The following is a 15,749-nucleotide window of genomic DNA, read 5'->3' as shown; positions in this document are numbered from 1 at the left end:
CTCCTTGGGACCGCCAGTACCACTCCTCAAGGACTCTTTCGTACATTCTCTACCACGTCCCCACTTTTTGTTTGTCATTTCTCACAGATTCCCTCCAACTTCTCACCTGCCAGTGATGTGAATTCACTACATTACCCTTCCTTGACCCTTTAATTACTCACCTGTCATAAAAACAGAGCAATCTAGATGCTGTTTCACCATCAAAACACTACTGTCCCAGTATCCAAAGCTGCACACAAACACGCACTGAATATATATATACACATTGTTGTCCGTATCGCCTTCCTTTTTCTCAAACACTTTTCCCCACACAATCGGCGACTCTCTCTCTCTCTCTCTCTCTCTCTCTCTCTCCTCTCTCTCTCTCTCTCTCTCTCTCTCTCTCTCAAGAGTGTATATATACATACACAATGTTGTATGTATAGGTGGTAGCACACATGCAAATGCAGAAGACGGTTAATCAGAAAGCCTGTGAGTTGTGAGCTCTTTCTCTACTCTACTAAAAGCTTTCCTTCTTTTTGCAGATTTGGTTGTCACTTCGGAGATATGTAGAAGCATTTAGTGTGGCGAGAAATGATCATTTTCTGTTTTTATTTTTTTGGAGAAAGAATCTGCGGATTTATCTGTGTACTCATTTGTTGGATTATTATCAGGAATATTCTCCTGTGAGATCTGAAGCACTGGTGTGTGAGGCGATTTGAAGGAATGAAGGCGAGTACTCGGCTCAGCTCGGCTGTTTTTCAGCTTACTCCGACTCGAACAAGGTGTGTGTATTATATTTTGTTGTTTTGATTTTCTTGGATCACTTTTATGTTCGTTTTGCTGATTGATATGTTCCAGTTTTGTGCGAGTTGATATGAACGTGCGCTTGTAATTTTTTGTACTGATGATGTGACGACATTGTCACGTTGAGTTAATTTACACTCGGTTTTGGCTGTTTGGTGGATTGATTTTGTCTGTATCGTTTGTGAATTTGACCTTATGCAATAGCATTCATTATGTAGAACTTTTCACTAAAGCTCTTTTTTGCTTTACATGTAAGTACATACTTTATTTGTACCATAAAAAGTAGATGTTGAATTTTCATTTTTTTTCCCATGTTCAAATGTGGAAAGACTTGGTTTTTGAGATTTCAGCTGTCGATATTATCTGGAAATTACATGTCGAAAATTGGTGATAGGGTGATTCATGTTGATTAATAGTAAAACTGATTGCTTGGAAATGGTGGATAATCCATATTTTCTGCTGGGGTTGATTTCTGGAACTCAATTGGTCTGGAACAGAGAAGATTCATATATCTGTTATTGATTTCTGGTTTTCTCTATTTGATTTGTTGAAAAAGATACTACTAGTATGTTCACTTATATGAGAAAATATAAGAAATTCTTTAGAATTATGCATTGCTAGCACTCTATTGATAGTGAAGTTATTGTTTTCTTTACTCTTTCTTAATTGTTTTGGAGGTATCAGAAAACTTAATCTTTATTTCTTATTCTTCGAAGAGTTTAGCCTAGTTAAAATGTGTTGGAGTAATTCAAGTTTCAGTGTGCTACTTCATACTCTGGGTCTGATGGTTTTCCAATTATCAGATGTGATCTGTTTATCATAGCAAACGGCAAGAAAGAGAAAATTGCTTCCGGCTTGCTAAATCCATTTCTTGACCACCTAAAGGCTGCTCAAGATCAGATTGCTAAAGGTGGTTATTCAATTTTGCTTGAGCCAGAAACTGACGTTGATGCAGCATGGTTTACAAAGGCCACTATGGAAAGGTTTGCCTGAAATATAATGTTATACCTCGTATATGCTGTGTTGAATATCTGCTTGCACTTTTGTGATGCTATAATTGAAGCTGGCTCTAGTGGTTCCTATTCTTTTCCTATCTTAGCAATTTGATGGAATGTACCCTTTTTGAGAATTTAATGATTGAAACATTCAATGAGGGTGTTAAGGTAAATACTGCCAAGTCATGGAATCATATTCTGGACCATTGTTTGTTTATCTTGATATTGACTAATATGTTAAGCTTTGAACGAAGAGTTAATGAATGAATTCAACGTGACAATTGATATTTCCATTTTCTAAGAAACCTGATAGATTTGCAATCTTTTAATGACCTCATTCTTTGCATCAGCGCGAAGTGATTTCTTCTGAAAATATTTTCTATGTCCTTTCACAATAAAAAAAGAGAAGTTTTCTGCAAATATAAGCTAGCTGTTTATGTATGTTGCGATACACTTTTGAATATTAATATGTAAATATATCTCTTTCTTTTTGCCTCTAATCTGCAACATTTAACTGTAATTGGCTTGGAATATTGAGTGCGAGTTCACCAAATATGAGCATCCTCTAAATCAATCATCTAATTGCACCATACTCGGACTAGTTATATATATCATTTTGCATTCCATACTTGGATTGGAAGCTAAGTTTCTGGTTTGAGGGATTAATACATTTTCCACATATTTTCTAATTGAACAGGTTTGTTCGTTTTGTGAGCACTCCTGAGATCTTGGAACGTGTATACACAATAGAAACTGAGATCTTACAGATTGAGGAGGCAATTGCCATGCAGAGCAACAATGACATAGAGCAAAGCATTGTAAACTGCCAACCATCTCTGTGTGCTCGGCTATTTAATATGTTTCTGTTAAACTTTTATTTTCTTTGACAGGTGGAAGATCATCAAGAAAAACCTCCTGGTGGTTGTGAAGGTACCTAGAAACTAGAACTATTTATTTCAATCTTTACAAAAGAGGGTTTCCTTGTGCTTCTTTATCGCTCTCCCTTTCAACAAGTCCTGATGGTATTGCTGGTCTATTCTACCTCTCCTTTTTTTCGTATTAATTTCAATTTAGCCTTGAAGTAAGAGTCTTAATGGGAAGCGAAGAATTTAGTTTCTTCATTGATATTTTTACTGGTTCATTATTTTTACTCATTAGTCATTGAGTATATTTTTTCCGTTTAAGGGTGTATATATGCATTCGTGTAAAGTAGTGTGTCTGAGCTTTCCAGTGATTAACAAAGCACTAAGGAATGCTAAATTTTGGACAGCTAACAAATCTGTGCCTGATGCTAATGAGGAGAAAGCAATTGTCCTTTACAAGGTGACTAGGCAGTCAGCATTTATTCCTCTAATTTAGTTTATTACTTGTTTTAATACTGTCATTTTTCTGACAGCCTGGGGCACCTCTTCCTGAAACCAATGGATCATACTCGGAGGAGGGAAATTCAAAGTATGTACTGTAGTGCCATCATAGAGAACTTTTAATGCCAGTGACATAGGGCACACTTATGTTTGTTTTCCTGTGGCTGATCCTGTGGGTTAAGCACAACTATATAGAGGTTATGCGGTATTAGGTGTGGGAAATGATGCAGTTGTAGTTTTGAAGAGTATAATATATATATATATATATATATATATATATCTTGTGCATAAAGGATATCTTCTTGTGGCACTAAACATTTGTCCTAGATGCGTATTACATATATTTGCTGTTTCTCCCTTGTTTTGGCTTTGTTTTCAAACCCACAAGAAGATCACCATATGTTGCTGGTCTACTCTATCTACCTTGAGTGCTCTACTTTGGCACTCGATCCCTTTTTAACTGGAGTTTGTGTTTCATTAAGTCCAGAATGATAGAGGCATTATCAATAATTACTACAGAGACGGGGGGGTTATGTGGTAGTTTTGATTAATGCTAAAACATACTCTTAAGAATATAAACAACGTAAAATGCCAAATAGACATCCTTCTTCCCTTGGTGACGTCTAAACACAAACCTAACAGAACAGGAAAGCATATTCTCTTAGTTGGAATATCTACAATAATATCAGTTTTCTCTTGGTGGGTTCATGCATGATCTTCTCAAATTTCCAAGTGTGCTTGTCTGCTATCAACTACACCAACATTTTGAACTAGATTTTGTTGTTGGGTTAAATGTTTGAACTAGCAATATTAAATGTTTAGACTGGTTCAGGATTATATTCCTTCTTATTGCTTTCTTCTTCTTCTCTCAAGTTCAATTAAGTCTTCCATCTGAATTTGTTCAAGTCCACAGTTGTCTGCATTGAGATTGAGAATCAGGGGAGCCCACAGCATTACATTTACAGAAATTTACCCAACTTACTGTCCCCTCTTTTGGTTTGGTTTAATTTCCTCTGTGGTTACCATGATTTGCAAAAGAGTTTAATGGGGATTTTCCATGCAGAACCTCTAACATGGCAAAGAAGAAGTATGTTAAATTGGAATTGGATGTGCTATAATGTCTATTTCTTTTGTCATGCTCTTATCTGCTTCAATTATTTGAACTTGACCAAGAAAATAGGTGAAGTTTAAGGCAAGAAATTGGATAGCAGATATCTATAAGCTAATTGCTTTTTTATTTAAATTTTGAAACAGAGTTCAGCTTCTGAAAGTCCTTGAGACCCGTAAAAGAATGCTACAAAAAGAACAAGGAATGGCCTTTGCACGTGCTGCAGCTGCAGGCTTTGATATTGATCATGTGGCACTACTTGTGTCCTTTGCTGAGTGTTTTGGAGCCCTGCGTTTATTGTGAGCCTTTTCTTCTGTCCCTCTCCATGAGAAGTATAAGAGAAACCTCGAATATGTTTTGCATAGAGGAGCTTTCTTCGGAGATTTCCAGATAATTGACTATATGTATTCAACAGGGAAGCATGCTCTAGGTTCATGGACCTGTGGAAAAGTAAGCATGAAACTGGGGAATGGCTTGATATTGAAGCATCAGAAGCACTGTCCACTAGGTCAGACTTCTCAGCTACGAATGCATCCGGTACTATTCTCTCTGCTACACACAACCAATATGATTCATCCAATCATGAGGCGGGTACAATGGATAATGGGAAATCAGACTCGACATATAACGCATGTAAGATCAAGTCTTTCATAGGTCTTCCATGAAACTTGTCCAGTATTTAACTAAAAATTTACGGCTTTGTTTGGTATTATTTTTGCAGTGAATTTGTTTGTTTTTGGAAAATAGAAAGACAATGTTGAAGAGAGGTTGGTTGTTTGGGGAGACTAAAGTATGTTTTGGGCGACAGGAAATATAAGCAGGGAAAAGATAAATTTGGCAAAACAATGCGAAACATTACTTGTATTCTTGGCCATCTTTAGAATGACCTAAATAAAAACAAACAAAGCCCTAAGAAATTCTCTTTCTGTTTGAAATATTTAAATAGTCATCAAGTTCTTCTTACTACTCCAGTCTTTATCATTTCATCTGCTTCATTGCTCCATCATTTTCCAATTTCCCCTTACACATCAGCATATTATGCAGAATAGTTTCAGTATTTAATGTCTGAGAAGTCAGCTTTGTAGAGGCTTTAGCTGTGTTATGAGCCGTAGAACTGATCCATATAAAGGATTATTTCTCACTTTCTTGGAGATTGTCATCTGATGTAAGTATTGCCTTGTCTCTATGGTTTGAGTTAGTAGTGCACTGGTTTCAAAGAGGACTTGTGGTAGAGGATCATGCCGAACACAATGATTTTTGAGCTGTGCTTTGTCTGGCTGGGGCTGTTTCCTTAAGCTTCAGAAAGCCACAGTTCACTTGTTATAAATACTTGCTATTGCATCTGCAGTTAACAACTGCGTAAACCTTTTCGTAGCCTAGAATGGGGGGTTTACCGATTGACTCCAGTGCTTTAGTTATGTTGGCATCTTAACTTTTCAGTTTAAATAGGAAGATCGAACATCTTACTGTTGATGTAAAGGGAAGACACAGTTGCTACATTTTTTTAACAGTCTTAACATTGTTCTAATTGTTTTGCTATACATATTCGCTGGAAGTACTTTATCATTAGATAATTACTTCTTATAACATTATTATCTCTTTCAGTGAACTATTGCTGTTTAGGGGGTAAGTAACCATGAAACTGGAGTCCTAAATTGAACACCTACCAGTTGGTGATATCTCTTATACGGTGATTCACTTTATGTTTGTTAACTGTTGAATACTCCTGGAGATCTCTGTATGGTGCACATTGTTGGTATTAGGCCAGGTTAAGTGACACAAATTACCGGGCATTTACAAGTGTTTTTTAATGTGTTCTCGATCACTAGTAGTTCTCAGTGTTTTTTTCTGGTGAAAAAATACCAGTTTTCGAATATGCCAGAAAATATCTTTCTTTTTTGTGTGGGAAATGGTTGAGATGTCATGTATACTTGTTTGGATTCCAGCAGATAACCCAGCCCCAACGCAAGAATATTTTCAAGGACAGTTTCCTCATATTGTGTTTCCTCCATGGCCTATGCATGCTCTGCCGGGTGTGCAGCCAGCATTTCAAGCAATCCCTGTGCAAGGAATACCATACTATCAGAATTATGCAGGCAACGGAGCTTTTCTTCATCCACCTCGCCACCCAATGGAGCATTCCTGGTCAAATCTTGGTCATCAGTCAGGACAGGAAATGCAATCCCTTGATGGTGGGGATAGTAATACTGGATCAGAAACATGGGAGCTTGACAGGACAAAACCACTGGATGACACAGATGCAGAAGTTTCACGAAGTAAGAAACCATGGAAAAAAGCTGGCAGATCTGAAAAAAAGCAATCAGGCATGGTTGTAATACGAAACATTAATTACATCACTTCTAAAGAGAAGAAATCTGGTAGTGGAAACTCTAATTCAGATTCTGACATTGATGCAGAAGATGAAAACTTTGAGACTGATGATAGTGATATGATTCATCAGAATAATAAGAGATATTCCAAAATTAAAGGAGATCAATTGAAGTCTCTGGATAAGTTGAACTTCAGCAATGATGAAGTCTCTAATTCCAGAAAGGATACTGATGATGGACATTGGCAGGCATTTCAAAGTTGTTTATTGAGAGGAAGTGATGAACATGTTCATGGTGGCAACGAGAGCATGTTTGCAATGGAAAAGGATGTTTTAATAAAGAGACGCTCAAACACTGTGATAGTTGATCCCTTGGAACTTGGTGCACGGGATACAGGTGTAATACAAGATACTAGGATGAGTGACATCAGCAGATTCAGTGGAAGTACATCCTGTAGGCCCAGAGAATCAGATGATGATGCTATATTTCACTCTGTGGATAATGATGTCAGGGGATCAAATGATGAAATGCATATTCAATTTGAAGAAACTAACAGGAGCAAGATTGTATCTAGGCCAGTGCATGAAGATTTTATAGTTGGCAGTCAACAGAACCAAGCAATTTTCAGGAATTCCTCAGATCCACTAGCACTTAATGATTTTGAGGGTGGGGTTGGTGAGATGGATAGAGAACCCACACATGGAATGACTGATGAAATTTTCATTATTCCATTTAGGTCAATGTCAATAGATCAAGAAGGACAAGCAGATAGAACCCCTATTGATGTAGATTCTGAGATTCCAATATCATATAAAAAGTTGGATTCTGAGGGAAATAGGAACAGAGTATATTATGAGCCTGATGATTTCAGCTTGATGCCCGAGAGGGAAACAGAAAAGGGTTTTGTTGGATATGACCCTGCTCTAGACTACGAAATGCAGGTATGTGTAGAGTCACAGGAGCAAGGGGGAAAAGATGTTTCTGAAGTGAAAGGAGGGTTAAGGAAATCAGACAAGAATCAGAGGTCAAAGGTTACTTCAGACTCTTTGCATAGAACTGGAGGCCCTTCCATGAAGGGGAAAACATTAAAGATGAGTCCTTCAGAAGATGCACGAGTCCGTGCTGAGAGGTTGAGATCCTATAAAGCTGATCTGCAGAGAATGAAGAAAGAGAAGGTACAATATTGTAATATCTTGTCCATACCTGGTGTGGCTTTAAGCTTGCCATGTGATTAGTTCACATTCCAAGGCGGGTAACTAATTGCAAGGCTAATGTATTTACAATTGCCTTATAATTGGTATGGTGTGGCCACACCAGGTGTTTAGTTTGAAATTGCAATTATTTTATCTGCATGATACTCTCAAGCGCAAAACTCTTCGGTAGAGTATAAGGATAATGAAAGAGCAGTACATGTTGTAATTGTATTTGTACTTTTTACACAGACTAATACTAGTTATCATATGGTGTATTGAACCACATCAACGCCGTTCCTTCCCTTCTCACTAGTTAAGTTAGTATCATTATGGATCTATTGTTGGGAAGTATCATTACCATGATGCTATTTTACTTTCTTAATGGACTTCTAAAATTCTGATATTTTTTCTTTATAGGAAGAGGCAGAAATGAAGCGCCTCGAAGCTTTAAAGCTAGAGAGACAAAAGAGAATTGCTGCTCGAGGCAATTCTGCCTCTGGAAAGTCATCTGTACTCTCACCTCAGACAAAGCAATTTCCTGCAAAACTTTCTCCAGCCACCAATAGAGGATCCAAGTTTAGTGATTCAGACCCTGGGTCATCATCACCCTTGCAGAGATCCAAAATTAGAACTTCACTTGGTTCAACTGAGCTGCTTAAGGCTTCTAAATGTAGTAAATTAAGTGAGGTTAGCCACATGAGAGGGAATAGGTTGACCAGATCCTCGTCATCATTGTCTGAGACGAAAAGAGAAAGCAATGGGGCCACACCTGATTCAAAGGCTCCCATGGCCCGAATTAGAAGGTTATCAGAGCCAAAACCTCTCACCAGTCCCGTTACTTCAGTGAAGGACCGAAGCGCTGAAGCAGTATCAAGACGGAAGTTGTCTGAGGGACCTGATAAGAACAAAATATCTGCTATCATAAACCTTGATAAAAGTAAGGCTGCAACTCTACCTGAATTGAAGATTAAAACATCAACATCTCACATAAATGCAGGTGAGAACATATCAAGTGTGGAGGATCAGAAGGTATATGGAATAAAGCCATCTACATTTTGTGTAAATGCTGAACTAAATAAGAGTAATTGCAATACAGCACATCAAACTGATGCAGATGACAACACAGTAGTTGAGAAAACTGTTGTGATGCTTGAATACGAAAAACCCTCTCTTCCAACTAAGCATTCATCTGAAGGGAAGTCAGAGGTAACGAATCAAAGGTATGATGATGGAGACACAGGAAAGGAAAGTGACGTAATATCTGAATTGGCTCCTACACATAGTCCTGCTTCAACCATGGATGGAGTTGATGGGGATCCCAAAATTTGCCAACTACAAAAGCAATTGGATACTTCTAAAGAGGTATGGTTGTAAAACCAAGGATCTCTTTGTTTATCGCATAAAACAAAAAAATATTTAGTTGTAGGTTTGACTCTAGAACTTTTATCAGTATTCCTTACTGTGCGATGTAGTACTTTTCTACATTGCTTCGTTTCAGGTTTTGAAGGAGAAATACAGGTAAATGAAACAATACGTGTGATCCTTGTTAGATCAGTGTTCATGAATGTTCAGTAAACCAGTTAAATGTGGTAATGGATTGTAATCTATAGGTCACACTCACCGAATAAATGTTTAGTTGATTATATCAAAACTGTCATTAATATAATTATGCCCCTTTTTCTCTGGTCAATGATTGATACACCAATTCCATAGCAGAAAGCACAGTACAAATCGAACAATATTTACTGACCATGAATTCTGTGATAAACAAGTTACCAATTTCATAGTTAAGTTTGGTTACCTTCCTTTTTACTTCAATAATCAAATGGGATGTTGATGACTGTGCTGTATTACCAGGTAAGAACAGTCTATCAAGAGCAGGACCCTCCCAACTGTGCTCACATTACTGTTGCTGAAAAACCTTATCGGGACGTTTCTACTCATAACTCCTCTGTGGAAGACCCTTGCATTGGTCAGGCATCATGTGGTAAAGCACCCCAAGTAAGCTCAGAGATGGTGGCTAGAGTAGAAACAGTTAAAGCACACGCCTCTAATATAAAAACCCTTAAAATGGACAAGAATCCAGTTGTGGAGAGGAGTCTTTCAAAGGAACCATCAAAAGGTTTAAGACGGCTTCTGAAGTTTGGGAAGAAAAATCATACTTCTTCATATGTGGATCAAAGTATTGATTCAGAATGTACGAGTGTTGATGGTACTGAGCATGATGATAATGCAAGGAATACTGCTTCAACAAGTGAAGGTGATGCACTACTTCCATATGAATCATAGATATGTGGTTCCACAAAATTGATCTTTAGATGCATTAACCAGGTAAAATTAGCCAATTTGGACAGTAAACTGATCAAAATGGAAAGACTATCACTTTGTTTATATCAAATGGCAGGATGATAATATGGTAAAAAATGTGGAGAATTGGCCTTGTACATTTGTTTACCAGATCGTCAGTTATGCTGGATTTCGTAGTCTTCATGGTATACTTTTGCTCAAATTTTCTGCATCTTAGTGACATCCTATGTTTGTACATTTTAATTAGTTGAATTTAAGATTAAGTTGAGAAAGACTACTACAGTTCTTTAAGTAGATACCCAAATGCAAGGGAAAGAATGACAAATTTGCTTATAAATGCTGCTATTGTATAGAGGCATGAAACCTTTTTTCACCTTTGATTTCTACAATTTAAAAAGTTGAAATAGTTCTTCAGGACTTCCGAACACTATCTAGTCAAATGGAAATACTGCGAGATATGCACATCAACTAAATTTTTGTGCTCACTAATCTTGGAATTCAGTGGAACTTCTTAACTTCCGCTCTGCTTTTACAATTTAAATGGTCAATTTGCTGACTTGTTTTTGGTGTGCTCACAGTTGGCACATTGAAAAATCTAATCTGGCAAGATGAAACACCTACTGCTGGTAATGCTTCTCAGAAGAGTAAGTGCTTTGATTACACTGGTCCTGTTAAGTTCTTTACTTCCTTTGGCTAAAATCTTATTCATTATTCCTATTTATTTCAGTTTCTCGCCATTTCTCTTTACTATCGCCCTTCCGGAGCAAAACAAGTCAAAAGAAACAAGCATCATAGATTCTCAAGATGTTGAGGTGAAAGTCCTGTTGCTTTACTTGTGAAATAGTGATTTATGCATTTGAGATCGGTCAAATTTCCTCTTGCCCTGCACTAGCATACTTCCTTTTTGTTGTGTAACAGTTCTTGCTATATAATAATTTCAGCTAATTAGAAAGATTCATCTTCGACCAAATATACTCGAGCATGCAATTTTTTTCTACCACAGCTCTCACTTGATTAGTTTTGAGCTACTTTTGGATAATTGCATGATTCACTGTTTTGATAGTTGCATTAGTTTGTACTTACATTTCAGTGTCATGCACTATTTATGATCACATTTGCATCAGTATTCCCCATTAAAAATATCCACACTATGCTCAGGTGGTGAGCCCCAACTTCCCCTGATAACTAATAGTAAAGTCTTTTCTTTTTCAGCAAGAATATGACTTTGATCTAATTTGACGTGAACTGTCAACAGACTGTAGATGTCTTGAGTTCTTTCCATGAGAGCTGTCAACAGGTGGGGTTAGAACTCCAAACAAACTTCCCCACAGCACGATAGATGATATCTGAGGTGTAGTTCAACATTAAATTAACAGTTGAAATTGCATAGTAGAACACATATAAGCTCTTGGAAAATCTAATCTGAATTGTCAATAACCAATATTATAAGTCCTGTATGGGTAACGTGCATGTAAACAAGTAGCATAAGCTATACTAATCGAACCGTATTATTAAGCAAGAGATTTTGCTTCTGCTCATTCTAGTTAAAGCTTCAGTCACCAAGCATTCAGCAGCTGCCTGTGGGTCTTCAATGTGCCTTATCAGGTTTACTGCCTCTTGGTGCCTCATTACCTGCCAAAATTTAGTAATACGAAGCAAAGAAGAAACTATGTCTCAATTTCTGATAGAGGTAAGGCAAGTATGTCGACGAACCCCAATTATTCGGAAAAGAATGATCCAATTTAGAGAATTACAAGGCATTCGAAGTAGGACTGAAAACTTGATTCCTCTAACAGTCAGTGACTGCAGTAAATATATATAGCATTTTATGACGTGAAGAGGACAATCATAGATTAAGGGATGAAATTCTGAAGAAGAAAGATTGAGTTAGAATTACCTCCCAAACTCCAGTACTTGCTAGAATAACAAATTCAGTTTCAGAATCTATTCTTTCAGATCCTACAATTAGTTCTGAGCCTTTTGAACTCTTTGTGCCAGATGTAGTCCTGGAGCCACCACCTAGTATGTGTAATTTGGGCACACGTAGAGCACCTAATGCATTAAAAATAGAAGTAGTTATTTTTAGAGATAATTACATTAACGCTCCTGAGGTTTTGAGTATGTTATAAAGGTATTCTTGGATTCCAGGAAATTATGCTGCAGTCTCGGTCATTATGTTTTACATTATAGATTTCTCTTTTAAGACTTGAGTCTAAAATGTTAAACACCGAAGTGTGGGGTGTCAGTGTAATTTCTAAAATTTTAGTTTCCTTTAACAGACTTTAGAGGGTGTCTATAATTATTCTTTTATTTAATCAATTAAGAAAATGAACCCGTTACAAGTATTTTATTAATCTAAGAAAAAATAATGAACACAAGTATGTAAATATGCATGCCTGAAATAAGTTTGAGGGACCAATGTTGCATGGTGGGATGGGGCTTTCTCCTGCTAATTTGATAGGCCTGACCATCTCTGCATATCACACCACTGTAGTCACCCATGTATGCCATCACAAGCTTCTCACCATTGATCACCATAGCTGAAGCCGAGCCTAATTTCCAGGCTGTCTCCTCCGGCTCATTTCTATCTCTGAGATGTGTTCTTGCATTTAAATGAGCCCTTTCCATGGCTTCCTTGCTTTTCTTGCCCATTCGCAACTGCAATAATAGGTTTTCATATATAAAATGTTCTGGTTTTATTTAACTATATAACATTTGGTATATAAGTATTTCATAGAGGACAAAAACATATATTTACATGTTCCATGTGAGATGGACTTCTTTTCAATAAATATGGTTTAGGTGGGAAAACATCAAGCAATGTATGTAATGTAATGTCGGCAATAGGATTTAGATTGTGTTGATATGATATGATTTCTATCATGTAATGTTTTGATACTGGATTCATATAAGAAATATTCAAAATTAGTTTCTGATATTACTGAGTCTAGGTCAAAGCATTCAATCAGTCGACAAATAGATAGATGAATTTGCAATAATATTAACTAAATCAGTAATTATTCTTTGTTACCTCTTTAGGCATGGTCTTGTCAAAGAAATGTGACTGCAGGTACTTAGTGATTCCCTCACCAATCCCGTCGTCGAAAACTCCAAAAAACCACAGTTCACACTCTTCCATTTGTTCCCTCTGCACCAGAACGGATGAATCAAAGTCTCTTACGCTACTACTATTTGTGCATGGTTCATCCAATTCCGCAACATGATATCCATAGGAGACATGCGTCATCCATGATACCCTCTTCCCATTCTTTGTTTCTCTTGTCGTCCTTCTCCCATTTCCAGGCAAAAATCTCCTTAGCTTAATTCGCTGCCCAAATTCAACACCTTATTGTTCATCGTAAAAGCAAAAACACACAAACTAGCATGTCAATTAACTTTACATACATTTTGTGGTATTTCTTTAAGGAAAACAATGCTATAGAGGAAGGATAGATTAGCATGCAACCGAAATATTCGTAGGATGGATCCAGGAATAACAGGAATTTGCATTTACCTTGATCTTCAGGTGAAGATGCCTGAGTCCCATGATTCAGAGAAAAAGAAAAATGTAGTTGAGTTTTTGTCTGAAGAATCAATACTCAGTGTTTGACGAGATCAACATTAATCAGATAAGAAGTAAGAAATTCTGAAGTGAGGTTGAGACAGAGGGAACGCAGAGTTTCTTCTATCTCGGAAACGCTAACTGAGGTGTTTGGAGTCAATAAGAAGACTAATGCCTTTAAGACTTCCTAAATGCAGCCCCTTTTAAGGAAGGGAGTTTGAACTGAATTTTGTCAACACAATGAATACAAGCAAAGTGTGAGAGATTTGGGTTTCACTCACCTATTTCTTAGTTTTCCCCCTTTGACCCTTTCCATTTCCTTCAAGTTACTTATATCATTTTCCATTTAAGATAGCTTAAATTATTACTACCTTCCATGAAGTTTGACATAATTTATAAATATTTTCTCATTATTTTGAGAAATTACAAATATCATCTTGCTCTTAAAGTTCGTATAACAACGAGCCCATTTTGTTAGTTTTCTTTAGGTTTTCATTCGATTTTTGTGGTGAATGGACCAAAATGCCATTTTAGATTCTAAATTGTAATTTTATAGATTTTTTAGAAAATTTTAAAATATTTTTATGGACTAAGGTACTCTATGGCTTATTTACTTTATCTACCCCCAGTTTTTTTCTTTTTGAACTTTTTTTTTTTAAAATCAATAAGGGTAAAGTAGTAATTTTTATCTCACCGTATAGGAGCTACATAATTATTTTTCATTTGAAGTGGGTATTTATAATTTTATATAACAAATGAGTATTCATAATTATTCCAAACTGCAAGGTGGCTATATTTTATCCCATAAAATATGAGTTGGTTTTATGGACCTGTTATATACAGGGATTAAGATTACTGAAACATTCGTAATTGTTACTGATAGGATTATGTAATTCTAACCCTACATTACCATTTTTTATGCCAAAAAGAAAAAAAGAAAACTAAATCTTGTTTAATTAAATCTAATTGGTCACACCTTAGCCTACAGTAAAATCATAATTTTGTCACTTGTTTGTGATTTTGTCCTTTGTTTGTGCATATGCGGAATGTTTACATAGACACTACGTACCCTGGAAGTCATTATTCTTGAAATAAATAAAATAAACCCCTGGAAAAACCTTCGGAAAATTCTCACCAGCTTTGATGGGATGTAGGCGAACACCAATCAATTTATGGGAATAAATTATCTTTAAAAGGGTTAATTACACTTTTCTTCATTGATGTTTGAGATAATTATACATAAAACCCCTATTAATTTTAAAACTTAGATCTAGTACTCTTAAGGTTTCCATTCGTCTAACGGATAGGTTGCTTTATTAGTCAAAATTTAATGAATTTGTGAATGAAAATTTCTATTTATCTTCAATTAATTTATTGCTGACTTATTGCAGTTTAAACAATTATTTTTAGAATAAACTACACTTATATTGATGAAGATATACGTCCTTACATGCATTAATGTGAAAAGATATATAAGGGTAATTTGATAAGAAAAAAAAAAGGGTTATTTGACCACTACAAGTCGGCAATAAATCAATTGGGTGTAAATATGGATTCTTATTCAATTTTTTTTTATTAATATCAGTAAATTTGATGAATTTTGACTAACAAATGCGCTTATTTGTTATATGAAAGTAAATTTTAGGGTACTAAATATAATTTTTTAAATTATAGAGAGTTTATATATAATTACACCAGATATCATGGGAGAAAAGTGGAATCAATTATCCTTATTTAAAACTGTGATTTTAACCCAATTCACAAAATTCCGTGTTTGTCATTTGTTGTATTAATTATTGTGTGATAGATTGATTCTCTCAGCCTTCTTGCAGGGTTTTGGACCACATATATATGTACATCTAGCTAGTTGTGGTCTTCAGTTGTTGTTCTGACAGTGAAAATAGAAGCAATAGTAAGTTGTTGAAAGTAATAGAGTGTTGCAGAAGAAGATAGACTGATGCTTCTGCTTCATGGGATCTAACCCACTTGTAATATATTAATTGTTGGATAATGTTTAATAGTGCCAAAAAAAAAAAAAAAACCCAAAAAATGCTATGTTACTTATTCCCCTTACTTTAAGAATGGATTATATGTCGGCATTTTG

General features: G+C 36.1%; 2 protein-coding genes across 9 annotated transcripts; one reads left to right on the top strand and one right to left on the bottom strand.

Moving 5' to 3' along the window:
• Window positions 352-15,703, top strand: LOC105171767. 8 transcript variants are annotated; one of them, XM_011092987.2, is made up of 15 exons: window positions 352-471; window positions 654-764; window positions 1,590-1,769; window positions 2,479-2,599; window positions 2,672-2,711; window positions 3,052-3,104; window positions 3,178-3,233; window positions 4,400-4,552; window positions 4,669-4,886; window positions 6,200-7,758; window positions 8,194-9,138; window positions 9,634-10,036; window positions 10,662-10,727; window positions 10,811-10,895; window positions 15,478-15,703. In XM_011092987.2, the coding sequence occupies exons 2-14, from the start codon at window positions 706-708 to the stop codon at window positions 10,876-10,878; spliced, it is 3,921 nt and encodes a 1,306-aa protein (XP_011091289.1). In that variant the 5' UTR covers window positions 352-471; window positions 654-705; the 3' UTR covers window positions 10,879-10,895; window positions 15,478-15,703. The 8 variants fall into 8 exon arrangements, with proteins under 8 accessions (XP_011091289.1, XP_020552949.1, XP_011091292.1 ...); XM_020697290.1 differs by lacking the exon at window positions 15,478-15,703 and adding an exon at window positions 13,610-13,739; XM_011092990.2 differs by lacking the exon at window positions 15,478-15,703 and having other exon boundaries at window positions 8,194-8,773; window positions 8,891-9,138; window positions 10,811-11,053.
• Window positions 10,999-13,732, bottom strand: LOC105171801 (putative protein phosphatase 2C-like protein 44). The gene is made up of 5 exons (XM_011093030.2): window positions 13,598-13,732; window positions 13,115-13,411; window positions 12,447-12,741; window positions 11,981-12,135; window positions 10,999-11,715 (listed from the first exon to the last, which is right to left on the bottom strand). The coding sequence occupies exons 1-5, from the start codon at window positions 13,628-13,630 to the stop codon at window positions 11,578-11,580; spliced, it is 918 nt and encodes a 305-aa protein (XP_011091332.1). The 5' UTR covers window positions 13,631-13,732; the 3' UTR covers window positions 10,999-11,577.

Source organism: Sesamum indicum, linkage group LG10, assembly GCF_000512975.1.
Source record: "Sesamum indicum cultivar Zhongzhi No. 13 linkage group LG10, S_indicum_v1.0, whole genome shotgun sequence".
NCBI lineage: Eukaryota > Viridiplantae > Streptophyta > Magnoliopsida > Lamiales > Pedaliaceae > Sesamum > Sesamum indicum.
The sequence above is the reverse complement of the archived record's forward strand: the minus strand, read 5'-3'. Positions and strand labels throughout refer to the sequence as shown.